The 23,637-nt window shown below is 42.4% G+C and overlaps 1 protein-coding gene across 1 annotated transcript; it reads right to left on the bottom strand.

Annotated features, from left to right (window-relative positions):
* Positions 1–4,265: 4,265 nt before the first annotated feature.
* On the bottom strand, positions 4,266–9,853 carry LOC127080970 (uncharacterized). Its single transcript, XM_051021254.1, has 4 exons — positions 9,742–9,853; positions 9,298–9,308; positions 7,768–8,761; positions 4,266–4,348 (listed from the first exon to the last, which is right to left on the bottom strand). The coding sequence occupies exons 1-4, from the start codon at positions 9,851–9,853 to the stop codon at positions 4,266–4,268; spliced, it is 1,200 nt and encodes a 399-aa protein (XP_050877211.1).
* Between the last annotated feature and the right edge of the window lie 13,784 nt (positions 9,854–23,637).

The raw sequence follows: 23,637 nt of genomic DNA, 5'->3' as shown, positions 1-23,637 counted from the left end.
TTCTTGATAGGGGCATTATGCTTAGGTGCCTTCTGCTTAGGTCTGACTTGAGGGGTCTGGTTAGACATGGTTCTTGATTTCTGTCCCACCTTTAGAATTTCTTCCAAAGTGTCAGTTCCTTTATTCAGCATTCTGATGGATTTTGTCATTTGATCTAGCTTAGAGGTCAGCAAGGTTATCTCACCATTTAGATCATCTATGACTGTCAGATGCTTCTTCTTCTCAGCTTCCAGCTCCTTGATAAGTTTCTTCTGCTTTTCTCCTTGTAGACACACTTCTGCAATTTTGACACATAACTCTTTATATGAAGCAGCAAGTTCATCAAATGTAAGTTCATCTCCACTTGAGTCATCATCAGAGGCACAGACACTAGTTAGTGCAGTGACATGTTTTGAAGATTCTCCTTCTGCTTCACTCTCAGAGTCTCCATCAGACCAGGTGACAGATAGTCCCTTCTTTTGCTTCTTGAGGAAGGTAGGACATTCAGCTCTAATGTGTCCAAAACCTTCACATCCATGACACTGGATTCCCTTGCCTTGGTTGGACTTTTCTTCAGATTTTGATCTTCTACTGATGTCATATGACGTGTTCTTGACACTTGGTCTACCTTTTTTTATCAATCTTCTTTATGAACTTGTTGAACTGTCTTTCAAGCATGGCTATAGCTTCTGATATACTTTCATCACCTCCAATATTTCCTTCTTTTGAATCCTCTTCAGTATTTGATACCAAAGCTATGCTTTTGTTTTTCTTTTCAACATTCTCACACAATCCCATTTCAAAAGTTTGGAGAGAACCAATAAGCTCATCAACCTTCATATTGCAAATATCTTGAGCCTCTTCTATAGAAGTAACCTTCATGGAAAATCTCTTGGGCAATGATCTGAGAATCTTTCTTACAAGTTTTTCTTCAGACATTTTCTCTCCTAAGCCTCCAGAAGTGTTGGCAATTTCAAGAATATTCATGTGGTAGTCATGAATAGTCTCGTCCTCTTTCATCCTCGGATTTTCAAACTTAGTAGTCAGCATCTGGAGTTTAGACATCCTTACCTTGGAGGTACCTTCATGAGTTGTTTTGAGAGTATCCCAAACTTCTTTAGCCAGTTCACAGTGATGCACCAGTCTGAAAATGTTCTTATTTATCCCATTGAACAGTGCATTTAAAGCCTTAGAGTTTCCAAGGGCTAATGCTTCTTGCTCTTTGTCCCACTCTTCTTCAGGAATTTGCATAATGATTCCATCTTTACATGTCTTCGTTGGATGTTCCCATCCTTTGTTGACAGCTCTCCAGACCTTTCTATCCAGAGACCTCAAGAAGGCTATCATACGAGGTTTCCAGTCATCATAGTTAGAACCATCCAGCATGGGTGGTCTATTTGAGTATCCTACATCCTTGTCCATGGTACTAGAAAGTAACGTCCCTAGATCTCACCCAGAAACTAACAGGCAGGGTGCCTGCTCTGATACCAATTGAAATTCTAGTAACAGACTATCGATGTCACACGGGATGTTATGACATCCAATTCTGCGCAGACAGGTAATGTATGCAAAAAGTAAATGTAAAAAGCAGTAAATGACACAGAGAATTGTTTACCCAGTTCGGTGACAAACACACCTACTCTGGGGGCTACCAAGTCAGGGAGGAAATCCACTATAAGAGGTATTAATTCAGGACTTAAACCACCAGTTTAATCCTATCACTTAAGACCTACCCAATGCAATTTCAATCTAAACTAAGACCTGAGTACCTACTCACTCCCCCTCAATCACAGCAGTGATTACAACCATTAAGAATTTTAAAGTCAGTGGTGAAGAATTACTTCAAACAACACTTGATTGTGCTTAAAAGCTTTAATAAAGAAACACAGGACTCACGCTTAAAATCTTAGAGTGACACAACAATTACAACTCAATAAACACCCTAGTCCAATGCAATCATCTAAGTGATAATTTCTTGGCTCACAAGTAAAACCTAATTCAAAACACAATGAAAGTACAGCAAGGATATATAATGATATATTTAATTCTTCACGCTTCAAATCCCTGAGTTGCTGAAAGTAGGATTGCCATCCTTTTATAATGCAGTACTTGGGCCTTGTACTTGAATTCCTAAAATTAAGGTTAAGCAAGTTAACCTAATTTCCACACATTAGGGTGCTAACAAATAGGCTATATGCTAGGTTTCTTAATTTTAGCACAACTGTTAGTTTCCTGAAAATCAGCCTGAGATAAATACTGAAACATAATAGAAAAATTAGCCTATACTTTAGCATCTGCTATCAGGGATGAATGTCATAACATTCAGTTTGACATCCAGAAAATGCTGTCATGAATGAATGTCATAACATTCAGTTTGACATCCAATAAATCCTATATTAGCTAATCCTGTAGCATACTACTTAAGCATGTCATGACATCAGTCAAGACATCTAAGTACAGTAAGTGTTTTAACATAAAATGCAGTCAATCAAAAACATCTACTCTATCCATGTTGTTGGCTATGATTACGTGGCTTTACTTTTTCCCCTTTGAATTGCTGAATAGCTTGATAATAACTTTGGTACGTAAACTTGGTTCAGTGCTTCACAAGTTTTATCCCATTGCTGGTATTCAATTCCTTTGCCCTTACCTGTTTCTTTTGTTGCAGCAAGCTTGAGTAGATTTGGCCTATCATCTCAACTCAAGGTTTAGCCATGGTAGACTTATTGATGCAAGCTTGGGGAATGTTTGGCCTTGAGGTGTGCATGCACCACTGCTTCGACAACTAGTTTTGCAATGCACATCGATGAATCATGTTGAACCCTTCTTCTAGTTCAGCATATGGTAGGTTGTTAGGTTTGATTTTCTTATTGAAATGCATAGGTTGGCATTGATTGGTTATGTCCTGTTGTACAAGGGAATGCTCGTGAGCTCATGTTGTGATCTTGTTTATGGCTAGCAGGATGCAGGACCAAGGACTTGCAGCTCATGGTGACAAGTAATATAAACCCAATGCATTTGTGTGGTTCCATTTGGCTTGTTGTAGACTTTGGGGTATGTCTTATTTTGGTGACTTTTTAGCAGCAATCATGAGTTCAGTTGGCTAGGGCCATATGCTATGCAATGTTGGCTCATACTTGGTACTTGTTGCATTATTGGTTGCAGGAATTGTTGCTGCAGGAATCATCCTTGTAATGATGAGTTTCAAGTGGCTAGATGTATGGCTTTGTCAAATAGGTCAGCCCAGGTTCGTGGTATGTAATGTATGGTTGGTTTTTATTTTTGGATTGATGGCTCTTGATGACTGTTGTGCTTGCCACAGGCTTTGGAGGTTTGGCTTGGCCCTTGCAAGTTTAGTATGAAGTTATGACATGTTTGTTGCAGATTCATAGGCTGCCTTAGGTTTGCAACCATTTCCTTGCTGCAAGTTGACTTGATGTTTATTTATGGTGAATGGTTGTATGTAGCTTTGAAGCACCAGTTTGTTGCCAATTGTTGTGTTCATGACATGTTATAGCATATAGTTCTGTAAATTGCTACCTTGTATCCTCTACCATTTAACTCATATGCTACAACAAAACGGGTTCTACAGTGGGATGATTTGCTCATTGGAAACAGATTCTGATGCTTCCCTATTTATGGCTTCTAGTTTATACTTGGAGAGTGGTGGTGTTCAGGAGTTAATTCAAATGCTTGTCATGCTGAACCTACTGCTGCATCAAGGTGATGCACTCACTCTGCTAATGGTTCCTTATGTCTCACTGTTGTTTTGTGCAGTAGAGTCACATTCTATTAATATGATCATGACCTTTGCCAATGCTTTATGTGGGATCTGGATGCAAACAATTGCATATAGGTTGAGTCTCAATGGTTATGAGCATGGTTCAACCCGAGTTGGAGACAGGTTTTGGGGTTTAGCTTCATGGTAAGTCAACAACACTTCATGGATTGTGCATTGATGGATAGTGATGTTGAATTGTTAACCTGGTTGTGTTATGAAGCAGGAATGCAATTTTCGGGTTTGCATCACTCATTCTGCAGCAGGTAAATCCTGCATTTCAAATCAGGTTAGGTTTCAAGGTTTGGTTTACTCCCACCATGTTTGTGCATTAGGTTTTCATGTGATTATGCTTGGCAAGTTGGTCGGGTGATTGCAGGATGGCACATTACTAGCAGAATTTGGTTTAGTCTCACAAAATGGACATGATACATTGATGTTTCAGTTGCAGCAAGCATTGTAGGTTGGTTTGTGGATTGCTTTGTTTGTTTTGGTGATTCTTGGCATGTCATGGCAGCATTTGGTTGTGTAGGCCTGTAGTTGCAGGAAAGTTCCCAGGTTGCATCTCCCATGAGCCATCACCACCATTAACTGCAAGTGTGAGCAAGTTCAGCTGGTTATGGTACTACTATCAGGTTGCAAGCAAGGCAAGGTGCAACATGACATTGAACTGGATGCAGCAGCAGCAGGCCTAACATGTCATGTGTCCCTATGGGCTTGGTAACACATTTCAATGGTTTGATGTGTAAGGTTTTGTTTAAACCAAGGGATATGAGCAAAGGACAATGGTTGGACTGTTAGATGACTCATTGGTCATTGATTAAGGGCAAGCCAAGGGCGACTAATCAATAGTTCAAAAGCCAAAATGATATGGTGCACCACATGTATTGCTTGCAATGGAAACAACCAAAAAAACATCAACAAACATGAGGATTGGATGACACATTGAAGCAAAGGGCCAGGCCAAGTTTGGATAGTCAAGAGCAAGTGAGGGTTGACTTTGGTCAAAGTTGACCAAAAAGTCAATTGTTGACCAAGGTCAACAAATGATCAAAAATACATTTTCTTGGTGTTTTCTTTGTAAATAGACAGTGAATTGTTGATTAGGGGAAAATTTAGGGTTTCTGGATTTGGGTTGACTTTGGTCAAAGTTGACCAAAAAGTCAATTGTTGACCAAAGTCAATAATTGGTCAAAAATGTCAAACTTTGTATTTTCTTGTGTAGAATCACATGTAATGGTTTAAAATGACATGGAATGGATTGAAATGGATTAACAAATGGTTTGAAATTGGTTTCCAAATTATTTTGTTTTATGACCTGAACTTTTAAAAAATAACTTGACTGATAATGTACATGAACAAAGCCATCAAATGAAACCATAAGATTAGGGTTTTGACATAGTGTCCATGTACCAATGGCATGACCAACAAATGACTTGAAGCACAAGGAATTTGGATAGTCAGATGATAACTACCAAAAGCATATCCCCAACCATATGGATAGAATCATTAACTTGGGACCAAGACCAATACTCCAGGAAGGGTTAGGCCAAGCAAAAAATGACAAAGGGTAAAGATTGAAGGATCGTGAGTACACAATGAGGCCACCAAGTTCATCTGATTCCCATCTTCTGATTAGGGTTTTCGAGACCAAGATAAGGCCTGGGTGAAGCCCCATGAAGTCACGCCTTGAGGAATTAGGGCTCTGAAGGCCCTAGACTGTCTGGCCACACCTTTGTTGAAATCAAAACTTCACCACCCTCATTAGGGTTTCACATCCCATATGCTGATGATGTGATTAGACCATGCCTTTGGACTTTGATGTCTATGTAAACCCTAGCTTTATGGGCCTAAGTTTCTTCTGAATCCATGAGGAATGATGCATGTGGATGAGTTATGAATGTATGCAAGTCATCTTCTGATCAAGTGATTGAATGCATAGGTGAGAAAGGGGAGGGAAAATTTAGGGGTACAACAGTTGCCCCTATTTAATCTTCTTTGACCTAAATACAAGAATTGCGGAAGCATTTCAGGTATTCAAGGTAGAAGAGAATTAAATACCTACGTGCCCGAAATTTGCCGGACCAGGTGATTGGCTTTACTACCAGTGTGGAGAAGATGTTTTATGCAGTGCCTGATGTATGCATATTTTTTTATGATGCATGTTTTTTTTCTTGTTTGTCATATGTAGGGATGAGTCTTTAATGTGGTGTGAACTCTGACTCGTCATCGAGAATTAGAACATGATTGCCGAGAAGTTTTAATTGGTGCCAATGCTGCCATTACAGAATCCCCGCCTATTAAGGAATATTGAAAGGCTGGAGTCCCCCATAGTGCCCCAGCTGATTGAATGTCACAGGTATTCAAGTAACATCCCTGTTGAGTCACCGATCACCTATCAGGTTTATCGGGTTTCAACGGTAATGCAAAGTGTTTCTCTTTAATGTAGCTTTTTATTGTTCCCCGGAATTTTAAAGCATTATGTGAGTAAGACGAGCCAGTTATTTTGCAAACAAAACATAGAACAAACACGTTTGATGGAATAAACTGAATTTTATTGATATAGAATCTGTACATATCGTGAGTACAAGGATGCAGACGCCCTTAATGAGGACGTTGCAAAAAAAATTGAAATGGCAATGGGAAATATTTTTGTATGACTTTATCCATTGATTATAACATTGGCCTTAGTCTACCATATAATCTGAATCCCAAGACCTTGCTTCAGATGACGGTGATTGGATCGATCCTTGACCCTCTGATATCTAGCTTGTAGCGTGTAGACTCAAGGATCATAGCCAATGCGTTTATCCCTAACTTTTTCCTGGATCTTTCAATTCTTTTTGTCCACCAGGATGCTCCTTTTTGCCTAAGCCGCCCTTTCGAGTTTTCGGCTTAGCGAGCTTAATATGTGTTCCCTGACTTTTGCATGGACAAATCATTTTTTGGTCTATCGGGATAGCCATTTTTGCCTAGATTCACCTTGCGGAGGTTAATCTAGCGAGCTTTCATCATTTCTTCTTAGGCATAATATTTTTTGACTATGTCTACATTCACTGGCGAAGGTAAATCTTCCCCATCCATTATTGTGAGGATTAGAGACCCACCTGAAAAGGCCTTTTTGACTACGAAAGGTCCCTCATAGTTGGGAATCCATTTGCCTCACGGGTCTGAGTGAATAGCAGAATACCTTTTGAGCACAAGGTCTCCAACATGGTACGCATGAGGAAGAACCTTCTTATTAAAAGCTTATTTGAGACGTCTTTGGTATAACTGACCATGAAAGACGGTCGTCAAACGCTTCTCTTCAATTAGATTCAACTGATCATACCGAGATTGAACCAATTCAGCTTCATCGAGATTTGCTTCCATGATGACCCTGAGTGAAAGAATCTCGACTTCGATCGGTAGGACGTCCTCCATTCCATAAACCAGAGAGTACGGAGTTGCCCGAGTGGATGTGTGGACTGAGGTTTTGTAACCATGTAAAGCGAAAGGTAGCATCTCATGCCAGTCCTTGTATGTCTTGACCATCTTCTGGACGATTCTCTTGATGTTTTTGTTAGCTGCTTCTACGGAGCCATTCATCTTGGGCAGGTATGGTGAAGAGTTGTGGTGCTCGATCGTAAATTCTTCATACAACTCCCTCATCATAGTGTTGTTGAGGTTACTGTCGTTGTCAGTGATGATCTTGCTAGGTATTCCATAGCGGCAGATTATCTCTTTCTTGATAAACTGGGTAACCACTTGTCGAGTGACATTAGCATATGAAGCAACCTCGACCCATTTCGTGAAGTAATCAATAACGACTAGGATGAATCGATGTCCATTGGAAGCTTTGGGTTCTATCATCCCAATCATATCGATGCCCCACATAGAAAAGGGCCATGGAGAAGTTAGAACATTCAACGGAGTTGGTGGCACAAAGATCTTATCACCATATATATGGCACTTATGGCATCTTTTCACAAAGTTGTAGCAATCAACCTCCATTGTCGTCCAATAATAACCAGCCTGGAGAATCTTCTTGGCCATAGCAGGACCCTTCGCATGTACACCCTCGCAGCCCTCGTGTATGGACTTTATGATTGTACTAGCTTCGTGTCTATCCATCCATCTGAGCAGTACGGAATCATAATTCCTCTTGTATAGTACATCACCGTTTAGGAAGAACTTGGAAGAGAGTCTTCTCAGAGCTTTCTTATCAGTAATGGATATACCCTCGGGATATTGCTGTTTCTCTAGAAATGTCTTTATGTCGTAGAACCAAGGCTTATCGTCAAGATCAGCCTCGATTGCTAGGCAATGTGTTAGTTCATCTAGGTGGTCAATCTGGATGGATGGTGCTTCATTCTTCCATTTGACTTTGAACACAGATGTCAGTGTGGCTAGAGCGTCTTCTAACTGATTTTCTTCCCTAGAAATATGGTGAAAGGAGATTCCATCAAAATAGGGTATCAGTTTTCTGATGTGCTCTTTGTAGGGTACCAACTTGCTATCCCGAGTCTCCCAATCGCCTTTCACCTGACTGATTACTAGAGCTGAATCATTGAATACCTCAAGGACTTTGATTCTCAAGTCGATTTCCGCCTCTAAACCGTATATACATGCTTCATATTCTCCCATGTTGTTGGTGCAGTCAAAATACAATCTAGCGGTAAAGGGAATGTGGAAACCAGTTGGAGAAGTGATAACAACACCTATACCATGGCCTCGGGCATTGGAAGCACCGTCGAACTCGAGCGTCCATCGTGATCCTGGTTCGGGGCCTTCCTCAGTGTTTACCTCGAAGCCTGGCACAGTAAAGTCTCTGATAAACATGATGTCTTCATCTGGAAAGTCAAACCTCAACGGTTGGTAACCTTCGACAAGCAGGTGAGCGAGATAGTCATACAGAACACTCCCTTTTATTGCTTTCTGGGTCACGTACTGTATATCATACTCGGTTAGCAGCATTTTCCACCGGGCAATTCTACCAGTAACAACAGGCTTTTCAAATATATACTTTATCAGATCCATCTTGGATATCAATAAAGTAGTGTGGCAAATCATACATTGTCTCAGGCGTCGAGCAACCTAAGTTAAGACGCAACAAGTCTTCTCTAAAAGAGAGTATCGAGTCTCAAATTCAGTGAATTTCTTGCTGAGATAGTAGATAACATGTTCTTTCTTGCCTATGTCATAGCGTTGACCCAAAACGTAACCCATGGATACATCAAGCACTATGAGATACATAATGAGTGGCCTACCAGGAACCGGTGGCACCAAGATTGGTGGTTCTTGCAAGTACTTTTTTATTTTATCGAATGCCTCTTGGCAATCATTATTCCACACAATCGATTGGTTCTTTCTCAACAATTTGAATATCGGTTCGCAGGTAGCTGTCAGGTGAGATATGAATCTGGAGATGTAATTAAGTCGCCCAAGGAAGCCTCAGACTTCTTTTTCTGTTCGGGGAGCTGGCATATCTTGGATGGCTCGAACTTTGTCGAGATCAACCTCAATACCCTTCTGACTGACTATGAAATCCAAGAGTTTACCTGATCAGACTCTGAAAGTACATTTAGCTGGATTCAGACGCAGTTTAAACTTTCGGAGTCTGACAAACAAATTTCTCAAATTTACCAGATGATCTTCCTCAGTTCTGGATTTGGCAATCATGTCGTCCATATAAACCTCAATCCCTTTATGAATCATGTCGTGAAAGAGTGTTACCATGGCACGCTGATATGTTGCCCCTGCATTCTTCAAGCCGAATGCCATGACTTTGTAGCAGTAAGTTCCCCAAGGTGTGATGAAAGTTGTCTTCTCCATATCGTCTGGTGACATCTTTATCTGATTGTACCCGGAGAACCCATCCATGAAAGAAAAGACGGATAATTGAGTCGTGTTGTCGACCAAAACGTCAATATGAGGCAAAGGGAAGTCATCCTTTGGGTTGGCTCTATTGAGGTCTCGATAGTCTACACACATTCTGACTTTACCATCCTTCTTCGGAACTGGAACGATATTAGCAACCCGCTGCGGATACTCAGAAATGGCTAAGAAGCCAGCATCTAGCTGGTTTTTAACCTCTTCCTTGATCTTGAGTGCCATATCGGGTCTGGTCCTTCTGAGCTTCTGCTTGACTGGAGAATATTCGGGCTTGAGCGATAGGTGATGTTCAACAATGTTGGTGTCTAACCCTGGAATATATTGATACGACCAAGCGAAGACGTCAACATATTCACGTAACAATTCTACCAACTCGGAGTGTACATGCTTGGCAAGAGATCCCCAACTTTTACCTCTTTTTTGTCAGTTTCAGAACCCAAGTTAATAACATCCACCGGTTCTTTGTATGGCTGAATCACTTTCTCTTCGTGCTCGAGGAGTCGTGCTAGTTCAGCTGGCAATTTGCAATCTTCCTCACTGTCGTCTTCAACTTGGTTGATTGGAAGTCCAGATTCATAGTTGATTTTAGCCATGTCGTAATCAATGGTTTTATTTGCTTTGTATATGATGAGCTTATTTTAGTATGCTTCTTTTTTTTAACAAAAAGTGGGAAAAATAAAAAGAAATCTTTTTCCATTTCGTTATTTTTAGTGAAAACGGAAAATAACTGAAAGAAAGGGAACACAAGTTTTTCATGCAAAAAAGTACTTTTTATTTATTCACATAATACTTTTAAAAATGGGGGGCCCTTACAAGCTATCCTTTCGTCTCGGGAGAGAACGAGGGATGGAGAACACAAAATACATTACGTTTTTTCCGAGTACACCATAGGAATCATGGTGGCTGTCCAGTTGGGAAGCTTGAATCCTGGAGGACATTTGCGAACGAGGCTGGGTGCCCCTGGCTTGTTACCTCTAGACTCTCCAATGACCGCCACGGTATGCTCACTTTGATAGTCGGCGCTGCTGAACTTGACCGGGTTAAATTTCTTTTTCTTCGGACTCACCTTGCGTGTTGTCGGGTCATAATCGATACCAAACCTCTTATGCTTTTATGTCACATTGACGACCTTACCCCAACCGGGAAGCGGGCCTTTCTCCAATGTCTGCTTGGCACTCTTTGCTGAGGATAGGATGGTAGTGGATGATTGATTGTTGTTGGCGGAGGCGGAACTGACATCTTCAAATTCTAGACAGTGGAGCGGAACCTCGATGATCCCCTCATATGTTTCAACATATCTGAAGGAGGAGAGTTTAATGACCAACAAATCTTCTTCCCCACACACAATTACCAGTTTGTCATCTATTAAGTACTTCAGCTTTTGGTGCAACGTAGAAGTGACTGCCCCAGCGGCATGAATCTGTGGTCTACCCAATAAACAACTGTAGGTTGGGTTGATGTCCATGACTTGGAATATGATGTCGAACTGGTGTGGCCCAACACAGATAGGCAAATCGACCTCCCCAATTACCTGCCTTCGGGAACCGTCGAAAGCTCTAACGATCAATGCACTGGTCCTCATTTCAGGCCCCTTGAACTGTAACTGGCTTAATATGGACTTTGGAAGTACGTTAAGCGAGGATCCAGTATCAATGAGGACTTGGGATAAGAGAGAGTCAATACATGTGACCGAAATATGTGGTGTTTTATCGCGGGCCTTTCCCTCAGGAGGTAACTCTGCTTCATTAAATCCCAGATACCTACTGGCGGTGATGCTGGAAACCACGTCGTCAAATTGATCGACCGTGATATCTTGCATCACGTGAGCGGTATTTAGAACTTTCAGCAATGCTTTGCGGTGAGCCTCAGAACTCAACAGTAAAGAAAAAATTGATATTTTAGAAGGCGTTTGGTTCAACTGTTCAATAATCTTGAAGTCACTCTTCTTGATCAGTTTGAGGAATTCCCGACTTTCCTCAAAGGTGATACTCTTCTTGTGATCCTCAGACTGTTCTTTCTCAACCATCGGCCCTTTACCCTTAGATGCTTCGGCCTCGGCAGCTTTATCATTGTCAATAACTTTCGTCAACACCGGAGCAGTCGTCATGGTCGGAATGGTGAGTACAGTTGCCCCTACCTGTGGAGTCGGCATAGGAGTTTCCTTCTCTTTAGGAGAGACAACTGTGGGTGCTGGACACACCCTAGGAGTGTATTTAGGAGCGAATACACGACCGCTTTGAGTCATGCCTCCCGCTCCAGCGATGTTGACGATTTATGTATCAGGAATGCGAATTTATTTTCCTCCCAAATATGTTGTGGTCTCATAATTCCAAGGCACTGCCTTAGTATTTTGATACAGAAATGGAGTTGGAATGCGAAGGTGAATCGGCTGAATCCTCTTGGGAGGAGCTTCAACCTTCTTATTCCTATATACAATTGTTATTGGTTCAATCACTGTCACTTCTTCTGCTGCTTGAGATTTTGAGAACTATATTAACCCTTGATCCATCAGTGCTTGCACGCACCCTTCCAACTTCTTGCAATCATCTGGATCGAACTCGCATACTGTGCAATCATCATGCACCCCTTCTAAAAACCCAAATTGTTCAAACTTTTGTAATACAACAGACATCGGAGTCTTCACCTCTTCAACTTTCAGGATGACTTCAGTACTTGCCTCTTCAATCACAGCGTTGACTGACGCGCCACTACGATTTTGCAAAGGATTTGTCTTTACATTCGGTTTTTCTTCGGAGAAGGTCAGGATGTTTTGGTTGATTAAGTCTTGAATTTTGTATTTAAGTACCCAACAATTTTCTGTAGAGTGCCCTATGAATCTAGCATGGTACGCGCACGAAGCATTAGGATCTTTCTTGGCGCGGAATGTAGGAGTGGCTGTGGGTAATTCTTTTGGTATGATCACCCCTACATGAATTAGATAGGGGACTAACTCGGAGTACAGCACCGGGATCTTGTCAATTGGGGGTCGGTTCCCAAAATTGTTTCCTCGGTTCTGTGCTCGGTTATATTGTTGGTTTGGATTTTTCTGAGTGGGTGTTGATTGTTGATTGTCTCTCTGCGGTTGATACTGGAAAGACGGATGTTGGTATTGAGCTGCGGCAACGTACGGATGCGGATAATACGGCATAGGGGATGTCGGAAATTGATATCGGGGGCGAGCCCTCGTCGTTATAGCGTTTGCTTCCCCCTCCTTCTTTTTAGTGAAACCCCCATGCGGCCTCTCGTTGGTTGTCTGCGGTGTGGCCGTGTCTGTTATTTTCCCAGATTTCAGCTCACTCTCAACACGTTCCCCAATAGTAACCATGTCAGCAAAATTTGTTGATGAACTTCCAATCATCTTTTTGAATATAGCCCTTGCAGCGTACCCATTAAGATGTCCACCAACTCTATGTCAGATAATGTTGGCCGAACCCTAGACTCCATTGCGTGCCAACGTTGAGCATATTCCTTGAAGGTTTCATTAGATCTTTGCGACAGATTCTGTAATTGAAGCCTTGTCGGAGCCATGTCAAGGTTGTACTTATATTGTTTCAAGAACGCCTCGGAGAGGTCCCTCCATGACCGGATCTTCGAACGCTCCAGACTCATGTACCAATCCAAGGAAGCCCCAGTCAGGCTATCTTGGAAGCAATGAATCAAGAGGTTGTCCTTATCAATGTGTGAAGCCATCTTCCTGCATTACATAGTGAGATGACTGCGGGGACAGCTAAGGCCTTTGCATTTGGGAAGGTCAGGCACCTTAAATTTCTGGGGTAACACCACGTACGGGACCAAGCAGAGGTCTCGAGCATTTATGCCAAAGGAGGAGAAACCCTCAATGGCCCTTATTCTGTCATCCAAGAGCTGGTAATCCATAGGTCTAGCCGGATCAACAACGGGAGGAGCGACTTGACTGGCCGGTCGAGAAGCTTCGGGGGCGATTGGTGCGGACATGTTTGGGGTGAACCACATCTGCGGCGGGTAGGAGAAACTCGGTGGCACGTGTAGCACCTCAAATTTGCACCTATCATTGTACATACATTCTCATATTAGGTCATAACATATCATGGTCCACTGCATAGCATTGCATTGTCCCATTTGCCTCAAGTGCAAGCCAATCAAGAAATTAGGTCAAACTGATCAGGAGATCAGTCAACCAAGCAAGCAAGGGTGTTTCTCAAGGAGCCAAGGCCCTAGGGTGGGTCCAACATGTTCACATGACTTGGGGGTCCATTTGAAGTGCTTAAGTCAAAGATTGGAGGCTCAGAGGTCATCAGTCCATGCACAGTCAGTCAGAAACCCTAAAAAGTCAAACTTGGTCAACTGTGGCTGATTTTATGGTTTTGATGGATGGACTTGGTTTGAGAGAGCTTATTCATGTTCCAATAGGCTTCATATATCATGGCAAACAATATCATTGAAGAATTTGAAGCCAAACAGAAAATTTCCAAAAATAGAAACTGGACCTGTAATTTTAACTGCCAAAAATGGAAACTTCTTGATCCCAAACTTACATCATGATACAAGCTTCAAATGAATTTTTGCCCAACATGAAAGTTGAAGATCTTGTTCTCCCATTTCCAAAAAGTCCAAGAACTCTCAATTCCCATGCATGGTTGTCAAGATATGATCAATTCATTTTCACAAAATCTTGAACTTCAAAAGGCCATATCTCTCAAACCATTTGGCCAAAATTGGTGAGGGTTTTTCCAACAAACCAAATTTAACCTCCTCTTTCCAAAAATATAAATTTCATGTGCCAAAACATTGCCAATCAAAATGGCCCTTTTTGAACTATCATGTTTAAATTCAAGTGAAGTGAAAATTTGAAGTTTTGATTTAAGCAATTTCTATCAAAGTGGCCAATTGGGATTTACTTGAGACATCATTTCTGACTTGCCAAGGGCCCAAAATCGTGCAGCATACACCCTCCTTGTGCACTTAGTTGAAAATTAGCAAATTGGCAATTTGGTTCATGAGAGATAATGTTGATTAGCACCTCATTAGCAAAGCCTAAACAGATGAATATAAACACTTTTCTGAGCATTTCCAACCCTAGCAGCAGCCTCACACTCACTCAGAAAATCGATTGCTCTCACAAATACACATTTCCTTCATATCAAAATTCTGTAAGAACCTTCAAGGGACACGATTTCTACTTGCTTGTTCTTCATTTTGCCAACCATTTAGAGGCCTTTGCAAGCACAAAACACCAGCTGGAACAGCATTCTCAGGTTCTGTTTTTCCAAGCACACATCGATGGTGATTTTCGATTTGAGCGTTTCCAAGAGTTGTTGAGCTACAAGCCACCCTCCAGTCATCATTTCAAACCACAAGCTCCATCTGTTTCGAGCTTACTACACCAAACAACAGCCATTTCACAAATTCCTTCAAGAACAAGTAAGTTTTCAACTCTCTCTATTTCAAAAATCATGAGATGTTTATGATAGATCTTAGATTGCTGAGTCCATTGAACTTTGTATCACTTGAAATGGTCGATTTATATGTGAGAAATCTGGTTTTCAAATTTTACATCCAAACATGTTCTTGTATGATTTGTGTTGTATGTTTCGATTTACTGAAAACTATGGCTGGATTATGAATGTATTTGGTTTACTTGTTCGAATGGTGTGCTTAATTGTTGTTTCTGGACACTTTGATTTTTTCGATTGATTGTAAGAGATGAAGCTTTACTGTAGCCTTCACAAACCCTAAACACTGTTGCTAAAACCCTAAAAATGCATTGCCCAGAATTTTAACGTGATTTGCATGAGCTGGGTACTGTTCATTGCCTGGACCAATCACAACATTTCATGTGTCTCACTAATACGCTGCGTTTTAGTTAGTTGTTGTGATATTTACAAGTATGCCATCGCCCGTGCCCCATGTCTCATTAAACCATGTTTGTTTTTGATGTTTATTCCAAATTGATACATCATCTTCTAAAATTCATAACATCATCATCTTTGATCCAAATTTCATGAAAATTTTTGCATCATACTCTGCTGGATCCCTAGTTTTTTATCATGATTTTTGCTGATTTTCTGGATGAGTAGATTTTTAATGGCATTAGGGTTTTGTTCATGTGACCAATGTTTGTACATCTTGCCAAATCATTTGTGAAATTGTGATGCATTATCCATTTGACCTGAAATTTTTTGTGCACAAACTAGACTCATTCATGGTGATTTTGATATAGAGTTTGTGAATTTATCTTATCTGGTCATTGAGTTATGAATTTTTGAATTAGGGTGTGACAATTTGTGTCACACCAATGATGTGCAACTTCATGATTTTTGATACCATGCCTCTTGACCTCCAATTGATCTGATCTTATGCATGAACCTACTATTGTATGTCTAGTTTGTGTGTGAATTTTCTTGGAATTAATTGTGGCATTTCCAAATTGTCTGGGATTTTCTCCCCTGTTTGACCAAAATGTTGACTTTATGTGATGCATGTGCCCATTTGTTTTGTGAAATGCTCATACTTTATTAGATGGACATGAAATTTTACATGAGATAACTAGACATCTTAAGCTTTGCCATGGTTCTAGTCCCATTTATTTATCATATGCCATCTCTGATTTATGAATTTTTCAAGTTGATGCATGTTTGGTTGACTTCTTTGAGCATGTTCAAAATTGCTTTGACTTTCTGATTTTCATTGACTGCCTTCCACTTATCCAAATGAGATGAAATTTGACATGCTTACCATGCTATGTGTTAGGATTGATCATGATTTATTTGGTGATTTTTGGAAATGTTTGAGTTTGCTTTTGGGTTAAGTCTTGCTGTTGACTTCTATGAGCTCTCATTTGCCATGCTTTGACTTCTTTTGCTTATAAAATGATGATGATGCATGATATAAACATGAAACCAATTGGGTTTGCTTCCTAAATGTTTGAATTTGATTTTTATTAGACATTGCTTGCTGTTTTGGCTTTCTCATTCATTTTTGACCCTAGGCTTGCCCTAGTGGTCCTGTGGCTTATGTTTGAGTTCATGTTTTCAGGTTAAGCTACAAATGCTTCAAAGAGATCATTACAATTTGATTGAGTTTGCCTAAGTATCATTGACTAACTTGTTGTTTTGTAGGTGGCTTGGCTCACAAGCCTTGAGCCTTGTGCCTTGCACATTCATTTGCTTCTGATTAACTGTTAATGTCTGTTTCCTTTTGCTTTGATTTGAAGTTGCATACTAGCATCTGCTTGACTATTTCATGTGCTTTTAGTTGCTCAGTTCCTTGTGAACTTTTGCTTTGCTTTTCTTATATAAGCAATTTGCATTGAGGTATATTTCTAATCTCCATGTAGTCTGGAAGACCTGGCCTGTTATTTGGCCAGGCAACTGTCTGAAGTCCTCCTTAAGAGGCAATGTTTGTGTATGTTTAAATCTTGTCCCTGTACATAGTCAACGACCTCCTAAGTGAAGAGGCAATTGGCAGAACCCAAGGGATATGCAACCTATCCCCTGCTATTCTGTGTGTCATCTGCTCTGCTCACACCACTGTGTTGATGCATTGCAGATACAAGCCCAAGATCTTGTACAATTGTACAGTTGAGTCAGTATCAAATGTGTAGAAGGGTTCCCACTTTCTGAACCCACACATTCTTGTCTTAAGCTCTCCCAGGCCAGGGATAAGAGCTGTGAAGTCTTATCTTCACTCACCTTTCATCTGCTTCACCTTAGCCCCTCAATGGCAAGGTTAAGAGCAACATTAACCCAATTTCAGTGGTTTGTTTGTTGAGGTTGATATGACCCCTCGACTAAAACCTAGCCTTGATGTTTGAGCCCCTTTGTTGGTGTGTTTATTTCATGCTGTATGTGCTTGTGTGTTGTGATTGTATCCCCTAGGTTTGCTAGACTCCGCGTAGTCTCGTTTGCATGTCAATTAAGGTAGCACGGTTCCTTCGTATAGGACTTCCTTTCTTGCTTGAGCTTTCATAAAACACAAACAAACATTATCCCCTCTTAAGGATACGTTAACTCCTTCTACTACAGATGAGTAAGTCTCCAAAGGTCGAGCATCAGGTAGATTGCGCAGTGACGTTGTCCACTTAAAAAACACAAACCAACAGTAATAGTTTAGCCGAACTACGGCAACTCTGATTCTCATGTCCAGATGAGATACGTAGGCACGAGATGCGATGTCTTGTCGAGTTTGACTAACAACTAACACAAATTCTTTTCTCTCGCCCTCGTTGCGATTGAGACCTCCCCTTTCTCTTGCCCTAGTTGCAAACGAGACCCTTGCTTCCTGTGCAAGTTAGGTTAGGTGTGGCTTGCTTCCTGTGCAAGTCATGTTTAGGATAGGCTTGCTTCCTGTGCAAGTTAGCTAGAAACCTTAACTTAGGGACGACTTTGCATGACAACATCTAGGCTCGAGTCGTAGTCTCCCTAGTGTTGTGTCTCCCTCTGTTATCTGGTTAGGCTAGGTCCTTTTTCCCTGCGTAGGGGAACTACATCGCCCTGATCTTCATACCAGATGAAGTATGTAGGTAGGAGATTGAGCTGATCTCTCCGGGCGCCCTTTTTCTTTTTTTCACCCTTTGTGTCTTAACCACCCTTGCGTGTGTTTTGGTTCGGATGCTGATGTAAGTCCAGTAATTGGCATTCGGGCTCCACGTTTGCCTCTTTGTGTGTGTTTTGGTTCGGATGCTGATGTAAGTCCAGTGATTGGCATTCAGGCTCCATGTTTGCCTTTGCCTGTGTTTGCTTTGTGTGCGTGTCAGCCGAGCTACGAATGCTCTGATTCTCCTTCGTCCAAGGAGATACGTATGCATAGGATGCGATATCCTAGCGAGCATGTGTCGTTTCCCCAGTCCGAACTACTTCGACTCTGATGTCTATGCTTGATAGACTAAGTAGGCCCAGGATACGATATCCTGCCGAGTCAGTCTTGTCTGTTTTCTTGTGTCTCTTTCAGCCAGTGTGTGTGAGTTTGAGCAGTGTTTAGCAACCATTTTTCCTTCCTTTTGTGCGTGGATCCCGTAGAGTACTACGGATGCGTAGGGGTGCTAATACCTTCCCTTCGCATAACCGACTCCCGAACCCATCCTCTTTGGTCGCGAGACCATGTTCTTTCCTAGGTTTACTCTGAGCGTTTCCTTTCCCCCTTTTGGGATAAATAACGCACGGTGGCGGCTCTGTTGTGTCTTGTTTTCCCGCCGGTTTTTCGCGTAATGCGACAGCTGGCGACTCTGCTGGGGATTCTAGAGAAGTTGACCTGTGCTGGTCCACCTTCCCTGAGCGAGTCTCTCCTAGCGCTCTCTAGGTTAGGGTTTTGGTTGCTTTGTGCTGTGTTTATTTATTGCATTCATTATTTACTGTTTGCATTCATTGTCTATTGTTTGCATTTATGTTTGTAATTATGTTTGCATTCATATTCATTATTCATTCTGCCTGGCTGGTTGTCTGTTTTTCTTTGTGGGGTGGGAGCCAGTTGAGGTAAAAGGTCCAATACCCAGACCATGAGTGAAAATCTAGGATGATTAGGAATAGAGTGATTCATGGGAAGCGGGTGGTATTGCGCCACTTAGCGGAACATTGATATCACGAGCAGTTTAGACCCTGGTGGGGTATCGTCGTTACATACTTCGGGTGTGTATATGATGGTATTCTGCGAAAGGTTATTTATGTTGCGTTTCTCTCAGCTTTACCCTAGCCTAGACTACACCCGTGAGTGGGGAAGGGTTAATCATTACAGGTACTGTTGGTGACTCGGTTTTGTTGGTGACTTTGTTCAGACAGTGTGTTCAGTTGACCTTAAATTGGATTTGGGTTCCGAGTTTTGACTGAAGCTTCGACCTAGTGATCAGAATTGCACAACCGGCCAGTCCAATCTGCATCATTTGCATCATAGCATATTTATTTTTCGAAAGATACGCAATAAAAATAAATAAAAAAAAAAAGGGAGAAAAACTAATCTCTGCATGCATATCATTTCTCAGGTACATTCCAGAGCTTGTCTACTGATAGAGATGACAACAGTCTCAAAGCCGAAGCGGAAGACCTGTTCCTACAGTTTCCATCGTGAGCCGTTGACTTCACTAATTGAGTTGGGTAGCTTTGTGACAGATGATCGTCTGAAGAGTTTCGTTGGACAGTATGGAGATATCTTGACAGTGCTGAAGACAGTAGTGGATCCGGTGCCTCTGCAGACACTACTACAGTTCTATGATCCAGAGCTCAGATGCTTCACATTTCAAGATTATCAGCTAGCACCTACTCTCGAGGAGTACTCTATTCTGATGAACGTCCCGGTTCAGCATCAGACTCCCTTCTTGGACGTCCCAAAGGAGGTTGACTTCAGATTGATTGCCAGAGCTCTACGAATGAGTGTCGAGGAAGTTGGTGAGAATTGGAAGCCCTGTGGGGAAGTAGTGGGTCTGCCATTGAAGTTTCTGTTGAGAGTAGCCAGAGATGAAGCAGAAAAGGGAAATTGGGAAGTTTTTCACGCACAGCTTGCCGCCTTGATATATGGAATCATTCTATTTCCCAGTATGCCAAATTTTGTTGATCATGCTGCCATCAGCATTTTTATCAGAGGGAATCCAGTCCCAACCCTTCTAGCTTATACTTACTATGCCATCCACAGTAGGCATGGTAAGGGTGGAGCCATCAGGTGCTGCTTACCTCTCCTGTTCAGATGGTTTATGTCGCTGCTGCCAGTCAGTGGACCCTTTATGGATACCCAGAGCACTCTTAAGTGGACTCAGAGGGTCATGTCACTCACCTCTTATGACATCAGATGGCAGTCATACCGGATGGACGTAAAGGATGTTATCATGAGTTGTGGTGAATTCCGGAATGTGCCACTCGTGGGGACCAAGGGTTGCATCAATTACAACCCAGTTCTTTCTCTTCGCCAGCTAGGGTTTGTCATGAGTAGAAGGCCACTTGAAGCTGAGATAGTTGAGAGTGTGTATTTTGAGAAGCGTACTGACCCTGTTAGATTGGAGCAGATTGGGAGAGCCTGGAAATTTGTTGAAGCGAAGGATGGATCCGTCTTAGGGAAGAAGTTTGCCATTGCAATGCCCGATTACACCGATTGGGTAAAGAAGAGAGTGGAAACTTTGCTGCTACCCTATGATAGGATGGAGCCGTTGCAGGAGCAACCACCTTTGGTTCTTGCTGATAGTGTGCCTGCTGAGCACTATAAGCAAGCCTTGATGGAGAGTCGTCGTCTGAGAGAGAAAGAGCAAGACGCTCAGATGGAGTTGTACAAAGCTAAAGCTGATAAGCTGCACTTGGCCCATCAACTCAGGGAAGTACAAGGAGAAGATGCTAGCAGAGTAAGGAGTAGGAAGAGATCATATGAGGAGATGGAGTCCATGTTAGATACAGAGCATAGGGAATGTTTGAGACTACAGAGAGCAGAAGTCAACCATCAGAAGAAGATCAGAGACTTAGAGAAACAGCTCAAAGACAAAGACGTCCAGTTGAAGAAAGAGATGGAGTTGAGACAGAAGTCAGAGGACTATCTTGGAGGAGAAGTCTTGGAGCTCAGAAGACAGTTGAAAGAGAAGATCACCCCTCTACCAGAATGTTCAGAATGCACACTATTGATAGACCAGTGCCATTACCTGAAGACCCTCATTCCGGAAGACCGTCTGTCTTAGACTGTACCTTTGTTTGTTTTTATTTGAGAATCACCTCCAGGCTTGTTGGATGGGATTCATTTCTTTGTACTCTGTTTATTCGAATATTTTGTTGACTCGGTTGTATTGACCTTTTTACCCTTATGTATAGATGAGGTTGTCAGTATTTCCCTGTTGTTCTCATTTTCCCTGTATCTGTATTGTTCTCTTGTTGCTGCAGGTTGCCATCTTTTGAGGATGGGTCAGGCTCTTTGAATGCCTGAGAAATGAGCATATCATGTGCATCATGCATATCATTTAACATCATACTCATATCATTTGCATAACAGGTGTTCTTGTGCCGTCTTCTTACTGTGGGTTCCTGTGTTCAGGCAGGATAGCTGATCAAAGACCACACCGCTACTCAACGAGGCTCAACCATCAACGCAACATGGATCAAGTACAAGCCGAGTTAGCTGAGATGAGGGCTAACATGGCCCAGTTCATTCACATGATGCAAGGGGTTGCGCAAGGTCAAGAAGAACTCCGAGCACTGGTCCAGAGGCAAGAAGCTACATTGCCACCGCCCAACCAGCCTCTGCAAGAAGGAAACCCAGTTCCTGACGTTCCTGCTGCTGCTATTCCCGTCAACAACTATGCTGTAGGTGAAGAGTTGAGGGGTATCCGAGTTGACGGTCAACCTATTGTTCCCGATGCTGCTAATGCCAGAGTCATCCATGCTCCGGCCTGTAACAGAATTCCGATTGTTGACAGACAAGAGGATATGTTTACCTTACTCAGTGAAGACGAAGACATTTTGGGCAGAAATGACGCGAGAGATCGTAAAGTTGAGGCCCTTGCTGAGAAGATCCGGGCAATGGAATGTCAAAACTCCCTCGGTTTTGATGTTACAAACATGGGATTGGTTGAAGGACTGAGAATCCCGCACAAATTCAAGGCGCCGTCATTTGATAAATACAACGGTACCTCCTGTCCTCGCACCCACGTGCAGGCATACTATAGAAAGATATCCGCATACACTGACGATGAGAAGATGTGGATGTATTTCTTCCAAGATAGCCTATCTGGGGCATCCTTGGACTGGTATATGGAGTTGAAGCGGGATTCCATTAGATGCTGGAGAGATCTGGGTGAGGCGTTCCTCAGACAGTATAAGCACAATATGGACATGGCTCCAACCAGGACTCAGCTGCAGAGTCTTTGTCAGAAGAATAATGAGAGTTTTAAAGAGTACGCCCAGAGGTGGCGCGAGCTAGCTGCGAGAGTTCAACCCCCTATGCTGGAAAGGGAGTTGACTGACATGTTCATCAGTACTCTGCAAGGTGTATATATGGACCAGATGGGAAGCTGCCCATTCGGAAGTTTTTCTGACGTCGTCATCTGTGGCGAGAGAACAGAAAGTTTAATCAAAGCTGGTAGGATCCATGATACAGGTTCTTCGTCGTCCTCGAAGAGGCCCTTCTCTGGGGCACCTCGCCGTAGAGAAGGAGAGACTAATGCGGTACAACACAGAGGGGGTGTGTACAGAGCAAGTGCAAACAGAGATCAATATCGTCCGGTGGCTGCAGTGACTATTCCTGCACCTCAGCCTCGTCAACAACAACAAAGGGTTCAACAACCACAACAACCACAACAACCACAACCACAACCACAACGTCCCTATCAGCCGAGACAGGGTCTGCAGTCTAATAGAAGATTTGACCCGTTACCCATGACGTATGCTGAGCTTCTGCCTGAGTTGCTCAGATTGGGTTTCGTGGAGTTGCGTACAATGGCTACTCCAACAGTATTGCCGCTTGGGTATGATGCGAACGTTCGCTGTGACTTTCATTCTGGGGCACCAGGCCATCATACTGAGAGATGCCGAGCTCTGCAACATAAAGTTCAAGACTTGATCGATGCTAAAGCGATCAACTTTGCTCCAGTGCCAAACGTAGTGAACAATCCTATGCCTCAGCATGGCGGGCATAGGGTGAACAATGTTGAAGGAGGAGAGGCTGAAGATTTGGTTGTTGATGTCGAAGATGTTCAGACTTCTTTGCTAGTAGTCAAGGGCCGTCTGCTGAAGGGGGGTGTTGACCCAGGTTGTAATGAAGATTGTTTGGGTTGTTCAGAAACTGTTAATGGGTGTGACCAGCTGAAAGCTGGGATTCAGAGACTAATTGATGAAGGCTGTCTCCAGTTCAGCCGGGCTGTTAAAGATAATGGGTCAGTGTCTACTGTCACCATTTATTTCAAGCCGTCTGAAGGACGAGGACGAGGGGTTGTCAGTACCTCAGCAACAAGCAGTACTCCAGTTACCATTCCTGCTCCGGTAACCATCAGTGCACCAACTACTATTGTGGCGTCTGGCAGAAGACCAGTTGAAAATAGTAGGGCCGTGCCTTGGAGGTATGACAACGCC

The sequence above is a fragment of the Lathyrus oleraceus genome, chromosome 5 (assembly GCF_024323335.1).
Source record: "Lathyrus oleraceus cultivar Zhongwan6 chromosome 5, CAAS_Psat_ZW6_1.0, whole genome shotgun sequence".
NCBI classification, from domain to species: Eukaryota; Viridiplantae; Streptophyta; class Magnoliopsida; order Fabales; family Fabaceae; genus Lathyrus; species Lathyrus oleraceus.
This window is presented reverse-complemented; position numbering and strand designations above follow the sequence as displayed.

What these genes read in the sequence shown, in the direction of transcription:
- LOC127080970 (XM_051021254.1), bottom strand. Translation starts at nt 9,853, where the DNA reads ATGGCACTCAAGATCAAGGAAGAGGTTAAAAACCAGCTAGATGCTGGC. An exon ending in CAAGAAGATTCTCCAGGCTG is followed by an intron (nt 4,349 to 7,767) that starts GTTATTATTGGA and finishes TCACACTTGCAG; the next exon opens with TTAATGGTGGTGATGGCTCA.